The sequence below is a fragment of the Eptatretus burgeri genome, chromosome 6 (assembly GCF_056783735.1).
Source record: "Eptatretus burgeri isolate ZD-2024b chromosome 6, Ebu_testis_v1, whole genome shotgun sequence".
In the NCBI taxonomy this organism is placed as follows: Eukaryota; Metazoa; Chordata; class Myxini; order Myxiniformes; family Myxinidae; genus Eptatretus; species Eptatretus burgeri.
The window spans coordinates 96,175,463-96,202,962 of record NC_140966.1 but is presented as its reverse complement, the minus strand read 5'-3'; the positions used below and the strand labels follow the sequence as shown (position 1 = coordinate 96,202,962).

At 43.9% G+C, this 27,500-nt stretch overlaps 1 protein-coding gene across 1 annotated transcript; it reads right to left on the bottom strand.

Annotated features, from left to right (window-relative positions):
- Window positions 1-2,624: 2,624 nt before the first annotated feature.
- On the bottom strand, window positions 2,625-19,625 carry LOC147025397 (GATOR2 complex protein WDR24-like). Its single transcript, XM_085886357.1, has 3 exons — window positions 18,539-19,625; window positions 15,589-15,773; window positions 2,625-4,130 (listed from the first exon to the last, which is right to left on the bottom strand). The coding sequence occupies exons 1-3, from the start codon at window positions 18,638-18,640 to the stop codon at window positions 3,962-3,964; spliced, it is 456 nt and encodes a 151-aa protein (XP_085742483.1). The 5' UTR covers window positions 18,641-19,625; the 3' UTR covers window positions 2,625-3,961.
- Window positions 19,626-27,500: the final 7,875 nt, after the last annotated feature.

The window sequence follows — 27,500 nt, the reverse complement described above, 5'->3', positions numbered from 1 at the left end:
TATTTTTTCTTCTTTTCCTCAAATAGGCCAACTACACAGTATACACAAAATATATAAGGGTAATACCCCTGGGCTCATCTGAATGCAACGCCCCCCCTCCCCCTCAATCCACTACTTAGCGGCTGGATAAGAAAACCAGGGAACCACTGGCAAGTAGGCGTGGATGACCAATTCAACATGTAACGGAGAAGAGAGTACATACCGATGGCTTTTTTTTTATGGTGTAAGCAAACTGGTGCATCAAAGCCTGGTGTTGGCTTAGTGGTTAGGGTGGCGGCTTGGGATCCAAGGGTCCTGAGTTCAAGCCCCGTTGGCTGCTGAATTAACACCAGGGGGTTGACTCAGCCTGTCATCCTTCCGAGGACGGCGAAATGAGTGCCAGTGTACTGGTCCCGGTGTATGTCCCAGTTAGAATAGGTGTACCATATCCCCGTGTGTCGTAGGAGGCGACCAGGGTTGGCGTCAGGAAGGGCATCCGGCCATAAAACATTGCCTCAAGAAAAAGCCAAACCCCTGCACAGCAGGGAAAAATGGCTGTAAAAACGGTCATTTATAAACTGGTGCATCAATCACGGGTGATGAAGGGTGTGGTGAAGTTTCATTAAAATCATTTGTTTAGATTGAAAATCATTTCAATCAGGAGAAATCATTCTTCAGAAGTTGCAAATGTTTATGGATGGACGGACGACGTGCCATCCCTCAAGCTCCCTGGAGCTAAGTTCCAGGTGAGCTAACTAGAGTTCACCGAACACCTGACCCCACATTGTCTTGAGAAACAGGACATGGGCGGGGTCTACGAGCGGCAAATTTGATTCGTCGTGATGACGTAAAATGTCGTAATATTTTGTCCAAGTACTGCTAAACGGAAGGGTTTTGAAAGTGGTAAAAAGGGTGATTTGTGTTCTCCAGTATTGAAGTTTACAATTCAATTGAAATTAAAAAAAAGATTTTAAAGGTTGTACAAATATATTTTTCTGGAAGATCACCACCGTTGATGCAGTATCTTTTACACCACCTTATTTAACGTGAATTTTTCATGCTTGTTGTTTGTGTCCTTTATGATGTCCCTTAAAACAGCAAGTTTCCTGTTTGGAATGATTTTCAATTTTGTTTGACTGCCAGACAGGCAGAGTGAGTAAAAATTAATCTCACTCCTCTCTGCGCATGCACAATCCTGACAAATTCAGAGCCAAAGTATTGCTGAACTGCAGGTTCATTTTCCGATACGTTTTGGAAATATAACATTAAATCGAAATGAAGTTGCTCCTCGATCATAAACTCATGTTTTAGAATTTAGATAGACAGACAGAAGTGAAACAATTGCTGAACCCTGCATTTTGCTTCGTGTGCATGGGGTCACAACTATTTACTCCAGATGGTGAATAAAAAGGTAAACGCTGCAGGAAAGCCAGAGCTTAATCATGGGCAAATGAACCGAGCTGGTTAAATCAGAAATTACCGCAACCGCATAAAGTCTATAGGAACACAAGCTGTGATACTTTGGGCCGATAGGACAGTTCAGAGGTGGTGTACTTACCCATGAATTGTGTCATATGGGTTTGATTCCAGGCCTGACTAAAAATTCATTCCATTGCTTCATAGGCAGGGATTTCAATCACCGAGTATGCTGTTCTTCAGGGAGATGATAATCCAGATGTCCTGCCAGCTAGCCGGATGCCATGTTAGCTGGTGGACATTAAAGATCCTTTGAATAAGTTGACCAATTGTGCGCCAGTACGCTGGCTGAGTTTCCAAATTCCTTCCCTCATCGACAGCGCAGCGCATCTGCAGCAGATCTGCACCCCAGTAATGATGCAATCAGCGGTTAATTTTGCAGTGGCTTGAGGAAGCAGGTCCTGTGCATCACAGCAGAAATTTGGGTTAGTAGGATAGCTGAGAGGTATGCACACTCACTACCAAGTTGTCTAGCCAGGGTTTGAATCTCAACCCAGCTATAAACTGTCATCCTTGTGATTTGCATGCAGGACGAGACATCATCGTGTGTGCCGTTAAACTGGGTGTCCCGTCTGCTGGAATTAATTGGTGGACGTTAAATATCACATGATGTCCTTCACAAAGAGTGGGAGAGGTATTGCCAGCACTCTGGACCAATTCCAAATTAATGCTCTATTCTACAGGGGGCACTGCATCAGTGGCACTGCCACACCCCGATGCCACGTGCATAAGAATGACGACGAACAGCAATTTGCTTTAAAATTGCATTCATGCCACGTCAACAAAACAAGTGGGTTTGATGTTCAAACGGAACCGATCAGACAATCCCTCTGGCTGGGTATGGTATTTCACCATGGTGTACGTTGTCACTTGAAGGAGAAATTGAGCTGGCTGTCCCATTTACATTGCAAATTCTCCTGAAAATTCTATGATGGGTTTTTTTTTTTAAATAATAAGAGCAGGCTTGTAACCCGTTGCCATGGTCAAAGGAAAGCACCTAATCGAGGAAAAGTGGTGTTATCGTGTGGCAGTGGTACATCTCGTACAGGTGCATCGTGTAAATTAAAAGGACCAAACCACAATGGGCTTCGTGGATAAAATCCGGAATCCGAAACTTCCAAACAGATGTATGCAGACAAATGAGTAGTTGTCCTGGGGCCGACAAAACTGCTCGACAGCGATTTCTGTTGTCCACAACAATTTATTACAGAAAAAAAAAAGTTTGCACTGTACACTCCAGGACGACAGATTTTAAATAAAAATACGTGTATGCATCATTGAACGACAGACGTACGAAACTTAAGATGAGAGTCTAAGACGCAAATGAGATTCAAAACCTAAAAATGATTTTAAGAGAAAAATAGATATAATCAAAGCATCGATCTCAGATGCCAAGATGGACATACTAATCAACCCATACAGGAACGTCCCAAGTAACACGTTCCTGGATAAGATCGTGCGGTATCACCTGACCGTGGAAACAAGGCAGTAGATAAGGCCATTCCAGGGCGATGACTGGTACCATTCCGCTGGCACATTCCATTAGAGCCAAACCATACCAACAGCTTCGGAAAGAAATGGAAACAATTAGAGCAGAGGCAGAACGGGAAAGGGAGGTGATGGGCCATTTGAACGTCATGCAAAGAGACGGGTGAGATTGAGAAAGCAAAAAAAATAAAAATAAAAAGGAATGGGAGGTGGAATTTGGGTGGTGGGGAGAAGGCTTAAAAAAAAAAAAAAAAAAAATATATATATATATATATATATATATATATATATATATATATATATATATATATATATATATTATATACACACATAACGAGGAAAAATTGGGATGACAGGGAAGTGAAGGAATCTAAAAAGAACGGGGAATGTGGAGACATGGAGGAGTATGGAGGTAGTCAAACGTTTCACATCTTTGCATACGTCGTACCATATCGACTTGATTCCAAAGAGTACGGTGACCTACAGGATGTGCGTGCGGTGTTTTAGGATTGACTTTTTTGAAATGTTTCATCAGCAGGTAGCTCTAAAGCGAGCCTTTCGTAGATGTGGAAGAGAAACCAATGGCACAGAGAGTAAACAAGGATGCAGTGAAGTACACTAAACGGTCAACGCTCGTGACCAAAATCGACATGTGATGTCATTGCAGAAACATTGCCGTTTGTTCATTCTTTCAAAAAAATAGTCAAATTATATCGTCGTAGCTTTGGCGTTTGTTATCGTTTCATGGCCGCTGACAGTGCCACGAATGAAGAGGCACCTTAAACCTGCGTTGAGTTGTACGTGGGAAATGTTTTTGTTGTCTTTTTTTTGGTTGTAAATCTGATCATACTCATACAGTGCAATTTTGTTTTCCTGTGCACTTCCACAACGCCCGCATTCAATGCCGTCCACAGAATCACGTACAGCCCTCCATGACGTGTTTCCCACCAGATTTGACCTGCAAGCAAAGGTTCCTCTTTGTATCGGCGGACGAGTGAAGCGGACTGGCGGCTGATGCTCACGTGTATTCGCAAAGGTGCCCACAGCCCGTCGGACAATGCGGACTGGCGCTAAGCCAGTCGTGCATGTGCTTGAGGTGTCCTCCATGGCTGCAACCCTGGCACCACACAAAAAGGCCCTTGACAGCATGGTGGCAAACAGCACAGACACTGGCACATCGTCTGCACCTGGAAGCACAAAGTGGAGAGGAAAAGAAGGTCGAAAGATGCTTTCTCGGTGACACCCGCACAAATTGCTACCTTTAAAACACGGCGAAAACAGCCATGCGTCCCACTGAGCATCAAAGTCATCAAAATCACAGCAATTTCATCCTCGATGGGCAAGATGAACACGTGGCAAACATTCCAACTTGGTGGAGAAATGCCTCTTGGTCCCATTAACAGCATGAAACACAAAAACAAACAAAACTGAGGTTCAGTATTGTGAACTTCTCGACCTCACCATCAGCAGTGACCTCTATGGGCTGACCATGTAGCAAAGCTGGCATTCAAAGCCAGTTGCAATTTGGGCATCCTCCATCATTCCTTGAAAACGCAGAGCAACTCACAGTCCACAAGGCCTGTATCTGTATCTAAAGGCAGTGCTGCTCTGTCCTACAGACCGGTACCCCGGCATGACATCTGCGTCTCCCGAATCTTTGGAATGTAAAACATTCAACATTGTTGGAATCTCCTGTGATGAGCCTGGAATACAAGGCATGTTGTGCTTACATCACAGACAGGTCGATGACCTCTCTGTTTTTTTTATCACCTCGCCTCCGGTCGAGCTCCCTCTGATCTTTGAAGCTTTAAACTGCACAGCTCCTCCAGGATGCACGTGTTCTTCCACTTATCCCCCTCTCTTTAATTGAAAACACCGAAAACCCAGGCTCACTGTAACCCTCCACCCCGTTGTTCTGCTTTTCTCCCATTTATGGAACTGCCTTTTTGAGAATTTTCAATCTCACTCTTCCTTCCGTGGCTTCAAACAGACGGGGCACCACTATCTTGTGTCATCCCCCATCCCAACCAACCCAACCATTTTACTTGCAGGTTACTGCTTTAACTCCCTTCCTCCCTTCTCCCCTTTTGCTGTTCGGTCATTCACCCCCTTGCTTGTTCTTTCCCACTGTGATCCCACTGTCGGGTCATTGCCTTCTTACCCGTTGTCCTCAAATGTTGTATTACAAAAATAACTACAACAAACCCTATTTCAGCTCACATCAGTTTGAAATTCTCCATAGTGCATTTAAACTAGAGAATTGGGTAATTGTTCTTATAGTACAAGTGCACAGCACCACAGCCAAACAGGATAAATTCAAGGTATAAAATCCAAGACAGAGAGAGCAGAGTTATACCCTTTAAACGTACAGAAAAAGAAATTTCACCTCAAAAATAGAGCCTGGTGTTGGCTTAGCAATTAGGGTTGCTGACTTGGGATCCTCGGGTCCTGAGTTCATACCCCCCTCCGGTGTTGAATTAATACCAGGTGGGGTTGACTCTGCCTGTCATACTTCCGAGGTCGGCAAAACGAGTTCCCACTTGCTGGTATCCTACGTCAGAGTGGCGACCCGTCCAGGATTGTGCCCAATAGCCAAGGAGACTGCTAGGCAGCACCAACGCTCTGAACAGGGTATGGTCCCAATGGATGGAATGGATGGATCCTTCTGAGGTTGGCAAAATGAGCACCAGTGTACTGGTAATAAGGGCACTGCATCATCAGCGGCATAGCCGCGTCCCTAACCAATGATGCAACCAGCAGCCCGAAGGCTGCACACGAAAGAAAGAGAGACCTCAAAAATAAATGGCTGGTTGAATTAAATGACCAAATATGCAAATCCTCTTCAAATTTCAAGTGAATCGGATGAAAATTGTCAATTTTACAAATTCGGCCGATGTCGACATTTTAACCAATGCTGACCTTTTGACCAATGTTGACCTCAAAAATAATTGGTGGTTGAATTCACGGAGCTGATGTGCAAATCCTCTTCAAAACTCAAACTCAATGAGATAATGGTCGATGATTTAAATTTTTTTTAATAAAGTTGCTGACCTTTGGCCTATGTTGATCTTTTGACCTTAAAATGAACAGGCTTCTTGCGTATGACCAACTCTACCATTTCATGAGATTTCATGAAGACCGGTTTGTTTGTATGTCAATTGCCTACAGGTCCCATTTCCAGAGAGACAACACACGCGACCAACCAATATACTTAAACTAACGTGCAGCACGTACGTTTTTATCTTTGCGTGATGATGTTTTTAAAACTTGATACTTCCTTAAATAACTATTATGTCACCCCTTTGTTGTAAAGCACAATCAATGTTGAATAAAGTGTCATCAACCTATCCATGCTGTTTCCATTTTACAATGTCAAGGCATATTTCTGTCCCTGTCTCTGCCCGTCTCTGCCTGTCTCTCTCTCCCAAAGGAAGAAAACGTACTTGTAATTAGTGCACGTCACTCCACGATGAAGGTGGTGGCACTTTAGCTTTAACAGAATTATCCCTTGTACCATTTAAAAAGTTGCGACTTTTACGCCATTTACAGGGTTCACACACCTTGACTTATCCAAAATTCCAGGCCATTTCCAGACAACGTGTGGCATTTTCCAGGCCAGTTTAACCTCAATACAGCTGATTACAAGAAGGTTTTTGGATAATTTCCCAACCCACATTTCAGGAAGAAAAAAAAATCCTGTGATATCCAAAGCCATCTCCACTCATGGCTCACAGACTTCCTCTCCTGTCACAGCCAACGTGTGGCCCTAAATGGAGTTCTTTCATCCCCTCTTCATGTCCAGGCTGAAGTTCCTCAAGGTAGCGTTCTGGGCCCTGTTCTTTTTTTGGTTTTCATCAATGATCTCTCCGACTCTCTGGAAAATCCTCCATACGTTTGTTGATGACTTCACCCTCTGCCGTACCATCTGTCATCCCTCAGACCGGCAAGCAGCAGCTTCTTCGCTCACTGCAGATCTGGATAAAATCACAAACTGGTCCAACACGTGGAACATGTCTTTCAATCCAGACAAATCTCACACTCTCACTTTGTCTCCCTGAAAGGACCGTTGAGAACCCCCCTCCCCCCCACCCCATCTGCTTTCTCAACAATCCTTTGGAGGAAGTCCTTTCTTTCAAGCTTCTGGGTCTCACTATCAGCCATGATCTTTCCTGGAATTTCCAACCTCGCCTCCAAAGCAAGTCACCGACTGGGAATCCTCCATCGTGCAAAGTCCTTCCTCGGCCCACCTGAGCTCCTGACCACATACAAAGCTTTCATCCTCAGCCTGATGGAGTACTGCTCTCCCCTCTGGACTGGTGCTCCTGCCTCCCACCTTTCTCGGCTTCACGCTGTGGAAACCAAGGCATTTCGGGTCATTGGCATCTCCTGCGATGAGGCTGAGTCTTTGGGCCTCTAATTCTCTCACTGCAGGCTGGTCGGTGGTCTTTCTGTCTTCTACCATCCCCTCTCCAGTCTTGCCCCCCCCTGCTTTCTGCAATTTGTCCCCACCATATTTCCGCAGGACGCTCAAGGTCTGCCAACAACCCCCTTCTGGTAAAACTACCAAAATCACGAACCACTGCTCACCTTCACTCTTTCATTCCTCTTTTTCCCCACCTTTGGAATAAACTCCCTCACTCTATTCATTCCCATTCTTCCCTCCAGGCCGTCAAAACAGCTGTTCACCACCACCTCTTATTTTCCCCATCCCAAACCTCGATCTTTTCTAACCCCGTTAATCCACCCCAAACCCACCTCCTTCAAATTCCCTGCTTTCCTTCCTTAAAGTCCCTGTAGTGTCCATCTTGTATTTCCTGTGTTGTCCTGCCCCATCCCTCTCCCTTCCACAGATTTCCTAATGTCTCTGTTCCACACTGTTTTGTCCTTCCCTCTCCCGCCCCTCTTGTCTCACCCCCCCCTTGCTGTGCGTTGTGTGTTAGCTCTCATACAAGCCTCGACAAGGTATACAAAAAAAAATGTGTGTGCTTTGGGTGGATGGCACGGGTCGAGCTTTGATGGCTAAATTTGGCCTGAATGAGTGACAAAAGCACACCGTCATGTGATCGCAGTGAACGTGCTATCTGCAGTTTTCCACATATTTTGCTCCAGTCACGTAGCTATTTGTCATCACCTCTATCGAGCTAATGATCCTGGAAAATTGATTTGGAATTGTTAACAAAATAACTCTGGTGACCCATTTTTATGTTTGTACCACAGGGAAATTCAATGGCCAATGGCTGCACCCAATACCTCCGGTACACGCGTTGGCCAATACGTGACTTTCAAAATGACGTTTTCCACCACATAATGCTCGGTGAGTCATGCGCAGAAACAGCAGGAAAATTCGGCGGGGATCACAAAGTATATGGCATGTCGCAAATGAGGATTGTTCCTTAAAATGGCTCAAAAAGCTTCTGAAATAAGCTGAAAACAAGAGGAAAAGTACCGGAGGGAAAGGGCCGTACCTCTGGACAGCGAAGGAGTTTGAGAACTTTGTCAGCTCATCGAACGGGAAGATGCTCGTAGGACAAACTCTCGACCATGTGGACCAGTGCAAGGCCCGAGTGGACGTGCATTTGCGACACAAACCACCGACAGGTCGCGACCATTGGATAAACGTTGTATCTAGATAAGGTGCTTCTTAACGCCGATGGGAGGGACATAACTGGGGTTTGTGGATGTGCAAGGTAAGTTTAAAATGATATTTACTACTAATCATGTCCGGAGAGGTTGGGAGCTGTGAGGATTGTTATTAATTATATTGAGTGTCATTGTTTACTATGCCCATGTGTCGGTTTCAGAAGGTGGAACGGAGCCCCCCCCCCCCGTCTCAAAGGATCCACCCTCGTGTGTGCGTGTGTGCAAGTTGCTATTGTTGGCTGCCATCTCCACACGTGGATGGGTTTCATCAGATGAAACGAAGACCCTCCAGGTCTGAAAATATCCGTGTGTGTGTGTGTGTGTGTGTGTTATACTATATTCATTGCATCTGCTCATTGTTTTAAAGGAAATGATGGGAAATCAACACATTTCCATCTCATCCACAGATATTTCTCTTATTTCCGTGAGTCCAATTTTCATTTAGGAACAACAATTCTGGTTTACCATTCTGACATTGCCACTCTTCCATCTAAATCCTGAAAAACACACACACACACACACACACACACACACACACACACACACACACACACACACACACACACACACACACACACACACACACACACACACACACACACACACACACACACGGCATTTTGAAAGTCACATATTCCCCAGACAGCACCAACTCCCCTTCATTCTTTATTACAAGCCTGGTGTTTGCTTAATGGGTAGGGTGGTGGGTTTGGATCCTCAGATCCAAAGTTCAAATCTCACTCAGCTGTTGAATTAATACCAGGTGGGGTTGACTCTGCCTGTCATTTTTCTGAGGTCGGCAAAATGAGTAACAGCTTGCTGGTATACCGTGTCGGAGTGCCTACCCAATAGCTGAGGAGACTGCTTAGGCAGCAGCCATGCTCTGCACATCGTATGGTCCCAATGGATGGATGGATGGATGTTGGCTTAATGGTTAGGGTGGTGGGCTTTGGATCCTCGGGTCCTGAGTTCAAATCCCACTCAGCTGTTGAATTAATACCAGGTGGGGTTAACTTGGCCTGTCATCCTTCCGATGTCAGCAAAATGAGTGCCAGCTTGCTGGTATCCTGCGTCGGAGTGGCGTCCCGTCCAGGATTGTGCCCAATAGCCAAGTCGACTGCTTCGGCAGCACCAACGCTCTGCACAGAGTATGGTCCCAATGGATGGATGGATTCTTTATTAAGAGAAAACCAAGGGAAAACAACTCCTCGAGGAGAATTAACATAATTCTCCTCCAGAATTACATCGTTCGTTGTCATGCTGCAAGAGCACGTCAGTGTGGTACGTTTGAGAAACTCAAAAAAAAAAATATATATATATATATATTTTTTTTTTTTACATCGTGTAATACACCTGGTCGGTGTATTACACGATGCGTTTGTTTCACAATCAGTTTTGGGTTTCAAGTCACGAATTCCATGAATTCAGTTCATTTTCCAGCATTGCACAAAATCATTGCCTCCAGAATTTTAACCCATGAAAAAAAAAAAAAAAAAAAAAGTCACAAATCATGACCATTTCCCCTTTTTGTCCCACACTCCTCTGACAAGGTCGGAGACGGGGACATTAAAATGAGCTCAGTCTGCTGACCGACCCGACAGACCGACCAATCATCCATCCATGTAATTTTGTGGACGTGATATTTCAAAAACGTTGAACATTTCGCTTTCCCATTGCAGACATCTATTCCGCATGACCATCTTAACCTGATAAGATCACGGCTAGGATTGCCCGAATTATGTTGCCATGGGAACCATCTCGGTAATTTGGCTTGTGTATGATACTTGTGAGGCTCTTCTTGCCTTGTTTCTTCTTAAATAGGGTGTGTGTGTGTGTGTGTGTGTGTGTGTGTGTGTGTGTGTGTGTGTGTGTGTGTGTGTGTGTGTGTGTGTGTGTGTGTGTGTGTGTGTGTGTGTGTGTGTGTGTGTGTGTGTGTGTGTGTGTGTGTGTGTGTGTGTGTGTGTAGCATCCAAAAGGTGGGGGACCCAGAGTACAAGCTCCTTGTTCATTTTCCACGCTCTTTTGAGAGAACGGCAAACATCCATGCTTTCAAGGCCTTGAATTGAAGGTGACAAAATTCCACGCTCTTCGTTGATTTCCAGGCCGCATAGGAATCCTCTGCATTTGAAACCAATAAACCATCATCTTGCACACAATACGATGATTTCCCTGTTTGATTGATTTCATTAATCATTGTGCGATTGCCTGAAGCAGCTTTCCGTACCTTCTTTGATTAAAGTACGTGGAAGGGCGGGCATGAAAGCCTCGAGAAGTAGAGGTATGCGCGCTCGCTCGCCTATGGGCCGTCTTGCCAGGATTCTAATCTCGACCCAGCTATAAACTGTCATCCTGGTGTTTCACAGGCAAGGCGATTCATCAGACGTGTGTGTGTGTGTGTGTGTGTGTGTGTGTGTGTGTGTGTGTGTGTGTGTGTGTGTGTGTGTGTGTGTGTGTGTGTGTGTGTGTGTGTGCAGTCTCTAAGATGGACGTCAAATTGGGCGCCCCGTCTGCAGGCATCGGTGGACATTAAAAGATCAAATGGTGTCCTTCACAAAGAGTGAATGAGCTATCGCCGACTCCTCGAACAACAAGTACATGCGCAGCATCAAATCCGACGCGGGTTGGCATATTTTGCCGTTTTAACAAGGTCTCTGAGAAATGGGCAGGGTGTCGGATTGGTCCCTTCTCTGAAATTGAAAAAAAAAATCTAACAAAGCTGCAATTAGCAAGTTTCAAACGTGGATCATCACAGAGAAATCTTGTTCAAAGGAGTGAGGGCACAGTTGAGAGTCAAAAAGTTTTTCTCCTGACGAGGAAGCTCGGAACCGGTGTATTGGTCTTTGTGTGTCATTTTGAGCCAGTCACACGTTCCTCCCAACGGTGTGCGAGTTTCCCCAATGCCACTGGAACTGAAGTCGTGTTTTTGTCCCTTAAATCTTTTTCAGAGAAAAACTTGTTGACCGAACTTTGTATCTTGAGGTTCCTTGTACAGAGCGTCGGTGCTGCCGAAGCAGTCTTCTGGGCTCGTGGGCACAATTCTGGATGGGTCACCACTCCCAAGCCAGCCACCCTAACCACTAAGCCAGCATCAGGCATCCATCATCATGCACCATATACTTATATAGAGCGTCAGTTCTGCCGAAGCACTTCCTTGGCAAGGGGTTACAATCCTGGAAGGGTCACCACTCTGACACAGGATACTCCACCTGATGCTACAGGAATTTGTAATTTGTTCATTGTGCCGGTGATGACTCGCCTACTCTTCACGCAGGACACCATGGGATCTTAAACGTCCACAAACTGACGTTGTCAGACGGGACGCCAGTTTCACGTCCATCCGAGGGACGGTACACACATTGATGAATCGCCCTACACGTGAAACACCAGGGTGAGGGTTTATAGCTTGGTCAAGATTCGAATCCAGGCTAGACAGCTTAGAGGTGAGTGTGCCTACCTTTCGGCCGTCCTGCCAGCTCATTAGTATTTATGTTTGTTAAATATTTGAGTTGAGGGAGGCCTTCGTCCTGCAGTGAAATGAAGCCAGCTTGTTTATGGGACTGAATATAATAATTGTGTGTTTTTCGAGGATCCGAGTTGGAAAGAAAGTGATTGTTTGAGAAAGATCCCTGGCCATGGAAGAAATACATGAAAGTCCTGATTATAAAGAGGGACAAAAAGGCATCTTTGGAATTGCAGCTGCTCGGATTAGATGAACCAAAGATGTGGGAAATGACCGTACAATTAAGGATGCAGATGGCGTAACAGGTGAAAGAGGATGAAATCAAAGTGAGATTGGGCCAATACTTGTTACCTGGCTTATGAATGAAGAAAGCCCAAGAAGAAAGACAGAAGATGTAGTTGTAAATCAAGGAATGACAACTTGCATAGATTTGGATGAGACAATAACAGCAATGAGAGGAATGAAAATGGCAAAGCAGTGGGACCTGATGATGTACCGGTGGAAGTATGGGACCTTTTTGTTCATTTGAATTCGGAATTTGTTCAGGGTGCCGGTGATAACTCGCCTCCTCGTAGCGAACCACACTCTCGGACCTTTAACGTCCACCAACTATTGCGAGCGGGCGGGACACCTGACTTGACGTCCATCTGAGTGATTGTACACATTGTGATAAAACGCCCTGCCTGCAAAACATCAATCCGACGGATATAACCGTCGGGCCGGGAACCGAACCCAGACAAGACCATTAATAGGTAATTGCATCAAGTATGCACCATGGTGTCAGACAACTGGTGGATATACCATCCATCCGTTGGGAGCGCACTCTGCACAGAGCGTCGGTGCTGCCGAAGCAGTCTCCCGGACTAGTGGGCACAATCCTGGATGGGTCACCGCTCCCATGCAGGACACTCCAATGGTTCAAATCATCCAAGCAAGCTGGTACTCATTTTGCCCGGCCGCAGAAGGATGACAGGCTGAGTCAACCCCACCTGGTATTAATCAAACGGCTCAAGCAGGATTTGAACTCAGGATCAGGGGATCCCAAGCCCGCAATCCGAGCCTGGTGGATATACCTCGCATACTTTAGACAAATGACCAAAAAGAAAAAGAAAAAGAAAAAAAAAACTCCATCGATTTACAAAAAGTTCCAAAACACTAATGAACGCAAAGCCTGGTGTTGGCTCAGTGGTTATGGTGGCGACTTGGGATCCTAGGGTCCCGAGTTCAAGCCCCGTCGGCCGCTGAATTAATACACCAGGGGGTTGACTTAGCCTATCATCCTTCCGAGGTCAGCGAAATGAGTACCAGTTCCAGTGTGTGTACTGGTAGAGGGGCACTACATCAGCGACACAGTCGCGCTTCAAGAAATGATAGCTGCCATACGACCACCAATGAACGCATCATCGATTAAAGGACGACATTATGATCTATGCCCCTTGTACATTATTGTTTTTGCATAAATTCGGTTTTATTCCCCCATCTAAAAGATCTATTCCTTCTGCCCAGCTATTTATGATGATTATGCAAACTACCTCGAAGAAAATGGGTTTTTTTTTTCGTTCAGTCGATATTGCTCGGTGTCGTTTTGCCTCGCACTCATCATGCATCTCGCCGTCACATTATTATGCTTCTTGGCTGCGAAAGTCAATTATTCTGTGCTTGGCATTTCATAAACCTTGTCACACAAATAACAAGTGCCCTTTACATCCAACTAAATGCAGAGCTGTTACCTCCACCGCCGAAGGTGGATTCAGGTGATGTTTCCACCCCCCCCTCCTGTCTGTCTGTCTGTCGATTTCCCTGTGAGAACGATGTCTCAATAAGTTGCGGACAGATTCCGATGAAGATCTGGATCCGGATGTGGAAAGGAGAATTTTTTTTTAATTTATCAAGTGATTCTTCACCATTGAGAGATGGGGCCAAAAACGATGCGGAGCACGAGATTTCAAAAAGTTGTGCACGGGTTATGACAAAACTTGGTCGATGAGTTGGTTCGGTGACGAGAACAAGCCGATTCGATTTTGGCTCGGGTCAGCAGATCGGGCCTATCAGTGGGATACAAAACGTAAAGTGTTCGGCCTGGAAGAGGTATACGCTCCACTGAGTGCTGTTGGAGTTTTGATCCTGTGGCTACCAGGAAAAGTGGATCACCTGGTGACACCATCACTGTCAGGAGACTTAAATATATTTCAGATTCAATTTTCTTATTAGACAGGTATGCACAGCATTGTGGAAGGATTTTGGACAAAGGGATGGGGGAGGAGGCGGCTAAGTGGTTTAAGACGCAAAGGGATTATTGAAAAAGAAGGGAGGAGGACGGATGAAAGGAAAGCTAATGTATGGCGACAAGATAAGAGGGTATTGGGGGGAAAAGTTGCATACAAAATGCATTGTTCTTCAAATTTAAAAGCAGCTTTCTCTACAGTTTGTCATCCATTCTTTTGTTGGAAAAAGCAAAAGCGAAAAAAACAAAACATCAAAGGCAAAATGCTACACGTCAGGAACTGGTGTTTCGCTCATGATGACATCTCGTAATGTGCTCTCCCAACGGACGCCTGAGTGCACCATGTCAGCACCTGGGGCTGCCACGTTGGGATACTTTGGCCTCCACAATGCAGAGTTCCGTTCCTGCTGCGTTTACATAGGTTACTCGACTCCCTGAAAATCCTCTTTAACATTTGACAGATGACCGTCTTCTGTCGAACAGCCCACTACCATCCCAAGGACAGATTGGCAATGGCAGCATTTCTATCAGCAGACGAAGATCAGAAACTGGTTGGGCACCCAGAACCAGGCAAGTGTCACATAATCAGCTCGTCTCTCTGGAAGGATCGAATAGCCAACCCACTCGTGGAATTCGTGCGACAATACTAACCCGGCAACACACCGACTATGCAATAAACTCAGGCCAACAAAACCATGGGCCTCACCATCAGCCAAGACCTCTTCTTGGCACTCGACTTTCCAAGCAGGTATCCGAAGCTAGCCCAGACTGGTTTGCCCCTGTCATGTCAAAGCCTTGCTCATGACTCCATAGCTCGTCACAGAAGGGCCAATGGAATGATTTGCTTTAGATTCAGGTGGAATGTAGAATCAAGAAAATATCACAGGAAAGTGGATGTCAACCAATTTTGGGTGGAGGTGTGAGGGGTGAGGGGTGGGGGTGAAATACACCAATTGACAAAGTCTGGAAAGTCTGATTTCATCAGCACGATAATAATCGGCGCACTCCATATCCCATTACGTTTTGGGGTCGGAAGTTCAAACAGCATGCAAGATTGGGCCAACGTTTTCATGAACAGGCCAACCATTTCATCAAATCCCTAGCTCTAAGCAGCCATGGGAATCATACCACATCAGTGAGGGTAATGCACTGAAGCTTTATCTACTCCGGTGAGCCACTCTTGGTTTAAGCAATAACAAAATAGCAAATGGCCAGTGTACTCCTAACATCGACAAAGTACAAGTTGGTCCACAGTATGTGCACGAAGACGAGTAGTATTTATACGCTATGAATAAAGTACCGGTAATTATGTCGAACACACCTGTCACAGAGCCAACCTTTTGCACCGAGTGCACGCCGGCAGCTGCTGCAATTGAGATTGAGCGAGGTTGAGTCATGGTTGAGTGCAGATATCGCAGCACACGTGCTCAGGCGGATGACCTGCGTGGCCACGTCCCACAAACGAAACCTCTGCAGGAGCTCCAAGTAGGAAAGATACCAATGCTCCTGCACAAACAACAGTCGAGTATTTTAACGGTAGCCTGCGGAAACAACCTTGGTATCAAACAAAATGCATTATGTCAAGACAGTCACAGAGCAACATCATTGCGGAATGTGTGTTGGACAACAACAGGTAAGCACGTTCGGCTTCAATCTCAAAAGCAGTCAAACCCAGATCAGACGACTCAAAGTTGCTCGGACACAACCTCAGATCGAGCTATCCACTTGGTCCATTGTCACCAGAATTGAAATGGCAAAACATTAGAAAACCATGGATATAAAAAAAAAATTAATCTCCCAGGATTAAAAACTAGAAGGGCACTCGGTAGAGCGCATACCTCCACCACGTAATGCCTCATCTACGAGAACATATCGGGCCCAATACATTTTTGAAATATCATGCCATACAGTACTATATCGTTTTTGGCCCTATCTCTCAATGGTGAAGAATCACTTAAAAAATTAAATAATTCACGTATCCAGATTGGGATTCGGATCTTCACTAAAATCTAATCAATTCTTCCTTGTCACACACCCAACGTGTCCACCAAGTTTCATCCGAATCCATACACAACTTTTTGAGATATCCTGTACACAGACAAACAAACGAAATTGCTCGTTGAGCAAGGAATTGCCGGAATAACTTTGTCATATCTCCATGATCTCTGAAAAAACAAAAACCTGGAACTTAATTTGGTTCTTATAAGTCGATAGTGCAATTGTTTAATGAGTGATAGCACTTAGTTTGGTCATGATCATAACTTGGAAGTCAATCGGACTTAAAATGGCGTTTTTATCGCAATTTGAAAGTTTTGACCCGACCCCCCCCCCCCGACATTCGACCCCCGACCGCTAAGAACCGGGTGTTGGTGTGACACCCCAATGAGACATGGTTGGATGCAGTATTGGAAGATGCACATTTTGGATTTGGTTTGAAGTCGATACGAGCATTTTAGCGGACGTTATTGCGAAAATAATAATTTCGGTTTTTCGGTGACCTTGACCTTGACCTTTGACCAATGATTCACCAAAAACGACAAGTGTCTTAGTTGGACCATGGCCGACGTCTGTACCCAGTTTGGTCATGATCGCTGAAACGGTGTGGCTGCTACAGGGTAAACAAACACACAAACAAACAGACACACAGAATGACACACACAACCAACCAACATAATTGCCGAAATCCGAAGGATTCCGGCAATTAACAAACAAACAGGCAGAAAGGGATGAAAACATAACCTCCTTCACCTTCAGTAGCGGAGGTAATAAAACACCGAATGTCTCAGTTTACGGAAGACTTGAGTGACAGAGATAAACTGATAGATTTCCAACAAGCAAATGCACCTCCTTTCGAATACAAAGGGTCATAAACATGAAGAGGAAAATAAAAAAATATATATTTATTTTATATATATACATATATATATATATACATACATACACAGTATATATATATATATATATATATATATATACATACATACACAGTATATATATATATATATATATACATATATATATATATACATACATACACAGTATATATATATATATTCAGACATCCATACATCCATCCATACATACATGAGACTTTTCACACAAGATAGAAATGGGCAGATATTCAGTTATTCCCCAACACTGGAGGAGGTCAAATTGACTCCGATAATTAATAGCACGAAAATTCACCGGAGACTAGCGAGTGGGTATGACATTGCTTTCAACAATTAAGTTGGCACTTGTCAGTTACATCGCTTTAAATGTCTGTAGTGATTCTCTTGTGTCAAGCAAACTAAATGGTTCAATTTCCTTTGGGTCTTCAAAGCCTTCGTTCAAATCTCCAGCCGTCAATAACGAATCGAGATCGAGGCCAAGCGGGATTTTTGTACAACCTTGGTGAAGGCCCTTTCCTCAAGTTTGAAACTAAAAACACGCCCGTTCATTTTTTACCTCGGAGAATCTGCACCCGAATCGGACATCCTTCACCACACGCCCACACCCACCCACTCACACACACCCAAAACGATGCTATCCACCTGTCCTTGCCTTCACGCCGGCACGTGGATCCTCATATCTGCATATTTCTCACGATAGGTGCATGTAAGCATTCTGAAATCAAGGTTGTGCCAAAATAAATTATTAAATTCCTAAAAAAATTGTGTTGGATGCAAAGCAAGGGTTTTTATCAATGTCAATGCCACATAAAATGGGAAGTACTGTTCGGTATATATTATCACATGATAAGCCTGGTGCTCGCTTAGTGGTTATAAGGTGGCTGGCTTAAGATCTTCGGGTCTTGCGTTCAAGTCCCTGTGGGTCCGTTAAATAATACCAGGTGGGTTGACTCAGGTCGTCATCCTTCCGAGGTCGGCAAAATGAGTACCAGCTTATTGGGAACAGGGGGCGCTGCATTGGTGGCACAGCCACGCACCCAGCGATGATGCAACCAGCAGCCACAGGCTGCATAAATAAATAATAATAATTGCATCATAATTTCTGTGTCTATCACACACGATCAGGTGCAGGCAAGGCTGCCACTGCAGAAGGCTAGAAATGGTTCGGCGCCTTCTCGGCTCTCCAATGGATGCCAACAAGACATCCGAATAAGGAGGCACAACGCATACATTGGTCCAACTCCAAAGGTGCAAACACAGGGAAATGTGTTTTACAGGTAAGTTAGTCACCTGGTGCCATTTTCTGATTTCCGATGTCTGACCGTCCGAGGAATTTAATCTCCATCATGCATACCATGCACTTCTGCTGCAAGCTCGTACCTGAACAAGTGTGTCAACTCCACCGCTCGCCTTCTCCCCAAGCACGATGAGCGTCGAAACGGTACTCTGCACATCCCCACGCTCCGCATAAAACTCCAGCATAGCAATAACAGCAGGAGCAAAAACCTCAGGTGGTAGGGTCTGTCCAAATAGCGGCTGAGACACCGATATCAGAGAGACACTCTCAGCAGCGGTGATGCCCAAGCCAGCGGTGCTGCCTCCGACTTTGCTGTGCAGACAGACAAAAATAAATAAATAAAAAAGAAGGAAAAGGTAAAACAAAACTGTGGACTAAAGCTTTGCCAATTCTGATTTCTGTCTTTCATTAAATTGATGTTCTTCTCTCCGCTCTCAAAACGATGCAGTTTGTAGAATGCCAGTGATTGGAAGTAAGAAACAGTCCATAATCTCAGATTCCAAAATGTCTGTGTGGGAGCCATCTTGGATTCCAAAAATGGCCATCATTTATCCCTTGTCGCTCAATACCTCAGCCAATAGGTCACCTGAGGTTGTACTTCTTGTGGCAAAACCCTATAATTTTTGTTGACCAGGAATTGAATGAGTTTATGTTGAACGAACATGTCTTGTACTGATATCACGATAATGTTGAAACTTCCAATCATTACCTGCAGGCACAGCAGGTGAACTTAGTTATCTTTATCACCATCTGGAATGGAATTGGCTTCACACCTGACCATCTCGATGATGACATTGGGTGCTGGGAGGACATCTGGCCTGTGCTGATCATCTATGTCCTTTCAAAGTCATTCTGTCAAACTACATAATGGCTTCATTTTCTTCTTCTTCTTGCGCATGGCAACTTGTCTGCTGGTTTGCTCTCATTTTGTTGGGGCACGACTATGCCGCTGATACTGCGCCCCTATACCAGTACACTGGTACTCATTTCGCTGACCTTGGAAGGATGACAGGCTGAGTCAACCCCACCTGGTGTAAATTCAGTGGCCAATGGGCTCAAACATGGGACCCAAAGATCCCAAGCCAACCACCATAATCACCAAGCCAACACCAGGCTACTTTCTGACTCTCTCTCTCTGTCTGTCTGTCTGTCTGTCTCTCACCCATCTCCCCCCTCCCCCCCCCCAAATTTTTTTTTTATGTCTATGGAACCCTCCCATCTACCTCCTAAATAATCCTCTTGAAGAAGTTCAGTCACTCAACCTTTTGACCTCACTATATTTCTTGGACAAACCACATTTAAGTTGGCCTCCTCCAAAGCCAGCCACTGAATGGGCATCCTCCATTGTGCAAAGTTGTTCCTTGGAACTCTTGTGTACTGATAAAGCCTTCATCGACAGCTTAACAAAACACTACTCTCCCATCTGGGCTGGCACCCCTACCTCTCAACTTGCTCTGCTCGACATCATGAAAACCAAGATCTTCAAGATGATTGGAATCTCCTGCGATAATACGGAGTCTCTGGGGCCTATCACTTTCACATCGCAGACAGATCAGTGGTCACTCCCTCCTATACCATCCCCTTTCTGGTCGTGCACCTCCACCCTTTCCATGCTCTGTCCCATCCCTCTCCCTCTCCCCCACAGGCAGGGTGTACGTGGTCTGCCAGAATGGTCTGGTGAAACTTTCAAAATCCAGAATCACCGCTCACCGACACTCATTTATTTGTCTTTTTTTTCTCCACACCTGTGGAAACAACTTCCAAGGTTTCTTCACTCACATTCTTCCCTCCAGGTCTTCAAGATAGCTGTCCACTATCTCAGGTCATGCTGCCTCCACAACCATAATCTTTTCTACCCCAATTAGCCTTCCCCAAGTCCACAACTTTCCAAGTTTTCGGTTTCTCCTTCAACTTTTGTGATTGAGAGTTTTTGGCTGTATCAATATCATTCACCTGTGTCCTCCCCTTACTCCCATTCTTCACCACATCCCTTATATCTCCAAGTCTCCATCTATTTTGTCCCTCAACCTTGATGTTGATGTGTTCCCCCAACCCCAGCCTTTTTACACTATTTATTTTGTTCTGTTTCATCCAGTTCTCGCCCCTCTGTGAGCCTCAACATTGCACACAAAAATAAATAAATAAACCACCTGCTGGACAATGCTCCACCCTAGTCGAACCTGGATATGCACTCTGAATGCATTACTTGAGAGCACCAAGTGTAGGTGGTACCTTATCGCTTTAGCCAGATGTATGCAGTTGAGATACCATCACAGCTCAGAAATACTCTGAATATGGAAGCTCTTTGGGCAACAGAAATCACAAACAAATGTAATAAAAGTCATTTCTCACTTCATTATCTTCATGAAGCATCTCCCGGGCCTTGTTGATGTCACCGTCTGCTTTGACGTAAATCTGGGATCATGATCTTGTCCGGCCAACTTGTGAAAATCCTAACAGTACTACCCACCCCTGAGAATACATACTAAAGCCATGCAGACAAAGCATTCATCTTCTCTGCACCCCGAGCTATCCAAAATCGTTGTAGCTGGAGAATTCCTGATGCCATCAAGACAGACGTGTTTTGAGCAAGAAATGATAATTTGATAAGGCCAGGAACAAAACATCTGTGTCCGGATAGACAAGAATATCATCTGTGCATCACTTGGGCTCTGCTGTGATGCAGGCTCTGCTTGACAGATCAAAGTGTCAGCTTCCTCGTTTTTGTTGCCTTCAGTGTGCAAATTTCTGTTGCTTATGGTACAAATGGATGCTGCTACAAAAATAATAAAAAAATATAAACTTGCAGGAGTCCCTCCCTATTGTAGTCGAGAGTTGTCTCTGCTGGCTACTCCAATCGAATCAGCTTTTGTTTGCATCTCCGATTTGGTATTTTGGATAACCACGATTCATTCCATCCACCACTGTTATTTTCCAAGTGGGATGCGGATCACCGACGTGAGTGGATGCCAAGTCCACGATTTCTGCTTCTGACTCATATGTGGCTTAAATGTGTAAATAAAATCGCAATTCCCTGGTGTGCTCAAAGCACAGCGAGCCAAGGGCACATTTTTGCCCTGAAATTTTATGATGTGTTGATGTAGTCAGGATCATGGGTGACAGTCTACTCCTGGGGCTATTTCAGGAGTCTGCCTTTCAGTATAGAAAGTATAACTGCGATTGTTTTGTCTACCTAAAGACATAACTAAACTTGTCCACGAGTCATGTTTAGCGTATTATAAGTGGTACCATCCTCAAAATGTAGGTTTTCCCACTAAAATGAAGAGCCTCGGTAGCTTGGAAGCTAAGATGCTGGGAAACGGGTACGAAATGGTGGCACTTTGAAATCCAAGGTGGCAGCCACATACGTAGACATGATCAAAAAATAAAATGAAAAACATTGGTTTTTCTGAGCAGTAAAGCATATGGATTCGAGAAATGTGCATGTTTGTAAGTAACTAAAAAAATTTGAACAAATTTCTGAATTTATACATTGTAAACGAAGTTAATTCCTCAGACAATAATCCCCTTTCAAAATTCCCCCCCCCCACGACCCCTATCTCCAAACTCACATGTATTTAAAGGCTGTGCACGCGAAGTGAAACACGGCGTTAAGGAACTGATTCATGTCCGTCTGTCCATCCTTCATATCAGTTTATGATCGAGGAACAACATATTTAAATTGAAAGTTACATTTTGAAGATGAATAGGAAGACAAGTTTGCTGTTTAACCGAACTTTGGCTTTGAATTCATCCCGACCTCGCATGTGCAGAGATGACTGAGATTAAAAAAAAATAAAATTATTCCGTCTGCATGCCTCGCAGTTCAACAAAAATGAAAATTACTCCAAACAGAAAACTTACTGTTTTTTAAGGATGTCAAAATGGACACATACAACAGGCACGAAAAACTATTGTCACAAATTCGATCGAGTGATGCAATAGACACGAAGTGAACGGCGGTAATACCAGGAATTAAATTATCGATAAGCCTTTAAACCTCCATTTAAATTGAACTATATGCTTCAACACTGCAGAACACAAATTGTCTTCACAATACTTCCAAGAACCATCCTATATATAGATACTAGCAGGGATACCCGTGCTCCGCACAGGAATCCCGTGGATGACGGCGGGTCTGAAGGAGTATATGTCACAGTTGTTTGTAAAATTGTAGAGGCTGCCACCATTATTATTTTTTTTTCATCACCACTATAATATTGTATTTTCCCTGCCATGTTTTATATGCAGAAGACTCGAGTTAAAAAACGTTAAGATTTATTGCCGCATCAGATAAAAAACCATAATGCCTCAACAATGTGAGGCTGGTTTCATGTCATCATTTGCGACTTAATTAATTCTCATTCTCTAGCAAATTCCGTTGGTCCCATGTCAATCGGCTGAACTTGAAAAATTAACGTTACGCAATCAGGTGATGGTCATAATTTGGAAACCGGGAAGTCGGAAGTCATTGTCTTCAATTGACTGTAGCATTATTTTTTCATTCTATTGCAAATGGCGTTGGCCCCATGTCAATTGGCTGAACTTGAAAAATTAACATTACGAAATCAGGTGATGACGTCATAATTCGGAAACCGGAAGTCCAATTCTTTTACATCGGGACACTCCCGGGTACATGTTCTGTCACCGTGTGAAGTTTGGTGAGGATCAGTCCAGTACTTTTCGCGTGCATAGGTCACAGACAAACACACACACACACACACACACACACACACACACACACACACAGACAGACACTTTCAAATATATATATATATATATATATATATATATATATATATATATATATATATATATATATATATATATATATATATATATATATATATATATAGCATGAGAGGGCATGGCATGTTAGAGGGTAGAGTATCGGGAGTGAAGAAGAGGCCGGCACATGACGATGTATGATGCTGATTGATGCAGTGTTCTATGATCACTAAAGCCTCCAACTCCTAAACTACAAATCAACGTCGTCTTATTACAGTGTATAATGTTGATGTACAAGACTAGTTCAGCAGCGAGAAACTTCTGGATTTTTAAAACTATCTTTAACACGTTGACTGCCAACTCTTACAGTACACAGCACTCCCATTTGCCAAGCCGAGTGTGCATGTTCATATACTTTATTTTTAAATTTTACCCTTCCATGAGGATATTGTATTTTTTGAACTCTTTAGAATTATGATTATTATTTTATAAAAATCCTGTGGCTGCTGGTTGCATCACTCCACGGAGCACAGCTGGGCCGCTGATGCAATACCCCCGCTTCCAGTAAGTTTTGATGACCTCGGAAGGAAGGCAGGGTGAGTTACCCTCCCTGTGGTGATATTTAATGGTCGGACTAGGGCTAGAACATATATAACAAGAACTCACTCACATCTCTCACCTGTGAATGCAGAGAATAACCAATTAGCTCTCACCTAATCAATTAAACCCAGGTGGCTAGGATTATCTATATCTAATTCCAGCAATCTCTGTGTGTCTGTCTGTCTGTCTGTATGTGTGTGTCTGCGACCGCCGTTTCTCGACAACCACTGGTCCGATCTAACTGAAATTTGCCAGGAATATTGCTGGGGACCTGAGGATGTGCCTTTTCAAGGTTTGATATTAATCGGACGAGCGGTTCCCAAATTACGGCCATTTATTTATCAACCAATGACAGGACACGGTGCTATGACATCACTATTGACATCACAATTAAAAAGAAATTTTTTTTGCACGTACGGGCACGCACGTACGGGCCACCACAATTCATTTTTTAGCACGTACAGCAACGCACGTACGGGCACGCGAGAGCGAAGGAACAGCCTGTGTGGTTGTTGTTTCTGGCACGCGGTTTGAACGTTTTTTATTTATTTTATTTTTTGCACGTACGGCCACGCACGTACGGGCACACACGTACGGGCCCGCACTAGTATAAATAAATCGACTCCTTCCATGCTCTTCTTGCCGAAGAAGGGGGAGTGTAGCATTGGAATTCTCATGTGTGTACCATTTGTGAATGTCATTTTAGCTATGGCGGAACTCTGGGAAGGGTTTGAAACAGCAAAGGACTTACCTCGGTAGCCTTTCTTGGCTGCTTAATGCAGCTTCTTCGGCAAGAAGAGCATGGGAGAAGTCTAATATATATATATATATATATATATATATATATATATATATATATATATATATATATATATATATATATATGTATAAAAACTGATGCTTGGAACTACAGAACTACTATGGATACAAACAAACACAACATAATAGTGACCAAAGCTTTTTGTGCTGCACTCTTCAGGGTAAAAATCGCAGCAAGTGAAGGCGCATGCTTTATACACAGGTCTCAATAAGGTAGACGCTGATTGGTTCAACCGTAATGACGTCACGGTTAATCTGAACGCCCATTGGTCAGCTCATCATCTTTACCTCGAGCTCCCATTGGCTGGAGCAGAGTTCGTCGATGATTGACGTTTGCAACCGCATCCTCGAGAGAGGGGGGATGGGTATCCCCAAGGTCCATTCACCATTTGTTACCGTACTTCCCTCGATCTTTCCATGCTGAAAGAGACACAGGCATCGCACAAATTTCTTTTGACGACATATTATTGGATCGGTGGTAAGGATGAAGGTTGCTTCCAACATACGTAAATGAAACGAGCTCCAACCTCGGCTCAATATCCTGAACATATCTGCATTGTACTTTTCTGCACAGATAGGGTTGGCAACCAGGTGATGTGCAATGGCAGATGAAGCAGGTACAGTGGCCGGTGGTTGCTCGATATTTCTACATGCTCCCACTGGTTGTGTTCTAACCCTCACAATCTTTCTTCGAATCACCAGGAGGATGTGTTGTTTGATCACTTGCTGCGATTTTTACCCTGAAGAGTGCATCACGAAAAGCTTCGGTCACTATTATGTTGTGTTTGTTTGTATATATCTTCTTCTTCTTTCGGCTGCTCCCGTTAGGGGTCGCCACAGCGGATCATCCGTATGATCCGCATAGTGATTTGGCACATGTTTTACGCCAGATGCCCTTCCTGACGCAACCTTGGTCGCCTCTTACGACACATGGATATGGTACACCTATTTTAACCGGGGTATACACCGGCCCAGTGCACTGGTACTCATTTCGCCGACCTCGGAAGGATGACAGGCTGAGTCAACCTCCTGGTGTATTAATTCAGTGGCCGAACGGGGCTTGAACTCAGGACCTTTTGGATCCCAAGCCGCTGCCCTAACCACTGCGCCAACACCAGGCTTATTTTTTTGTTTGTTTGTATATATATATATATATATATATATATATATATATATATATATATATATATATATATATATATATATATATATATATATATATATATATATATATCTATATCTGACCCATCCCCCACACTCCTCTAGCTGAAGAAGCTGCATAAAGCAACCCAAGAAGGCTGACACAAGGTAAGCACTTTTGCTGTTTCAAACCCTTCCCAGAGTTCCGCCACAACTATAATCACGTTCACACATAGTGCACACATGAGAATCCCAATGCTACACACTACACATACACATTGGTGAATAATCAGCGATAACGCAGACAGCAATACATACCAATGAGGCTCCCAAGCATGTACCATGTGCAAACGTCAAAAGCAGTCAATATATAAATAAAATACTCTGCGTGAACGTATTTATAGTTGTTGAGGAACTCTGGGAAGGGTTCGAAACAGCATCACACTTACTTTGTGTAGGTCTTCTTTGGATGCTTTATGCAGATTCTTCGGCTGGAGCAGTGTTGGAGGGGTCAATTACTTATACAATCCTAGCCACCTGGGTTTAGTTGATTAGCTGAGAGCCAATTCGCTGTTCCCTCCATTCACAGGTGAGAGATGTGGGTGGGTCTTTCTTTGCTAACATATATATGTTGTTTGATTTTTCTTTTCTGACCCATGATCTTCCTGACCCATTTTACCTCCTGTTCTAAATTTATTTTGGTTTTTTTAATCTCACATCCAACCTCAAATGTTGCTTTTTTCCATAAGCCGATGACCCATCCAAGTTGCCAGAATTTGTAACGCAAGTATAAATATATAATAAACTTGCACTTGAAATCTTTATCTTATCTATAAAGAACGTAAAATGAAGCTGTGTGCAAATGAAGCCGACAAACCCATTGGCTGGAGAGTTGGCTCGACTCCACCCACAATTGTCAGGTATAAAAGCGATGTGTCCACAATGTTGGTTTTCTGGTAAGCCCAAGATGTCTTCCAAAATCTCATTCACAATTTGAATTATCCGAAATAGAAACCATGACGTATTATATATGCACATAAGCAGTCGGCATATTTTTGCTTCATGTACGTAAGCCGGGTTATGTTTTTATCTGTTTTTTTTTCGGGAGCGATCGAGGCAGCTGTCTGGCCAACACACAGCCAAAAATAAAGGGATGAGCAATTTGTATAACAAATAAAGTAAAGGTTTTTGTACGTAATTAGTCAGCGTTGTCAAGGCTGAATCGTGAGAGTATTGTGTCGCGCTATCTCTGCTGGTAGTGGCTATTGCAAGTCATCTATAATAATAAATGTCAGTGTGTGTGTGTGTGAGTGTGTGTGTCCGTCCTCCATAACTCCAAAACCGTGAAGCCTCGCGGCCCCAAACTTGCCATGCATCTAAGGGAACTCCAAGGGAGTGCATGAATGAAAGCTGTGTGGTTGGGTAAATTTAAACACCCCTTTTGAAGATAATTAATCGTTTACCTTCATTAAAGGCTTCTCCATGGTCAACCCAACTTCACAATCCGGGAATCTTTACCACCATTTTTATTCGGCCAACTCCAAAAAATGCCTCGCTATGGAAACACGATCTACTCTCACAGACTAATTTGAAGTATATAATCAAAATACGATTTCGGATTTGAAGATCGGATCTCGTGGACTAAATCAGTGTAAAATCTGGAGTGAAATGTGAAAAAGAAATGTGATTCCGACAACCAAGCGTATATCTTATAAGCTTTAAGAAAGGCTGTGCACCATGTTTCTCCATATTTACACA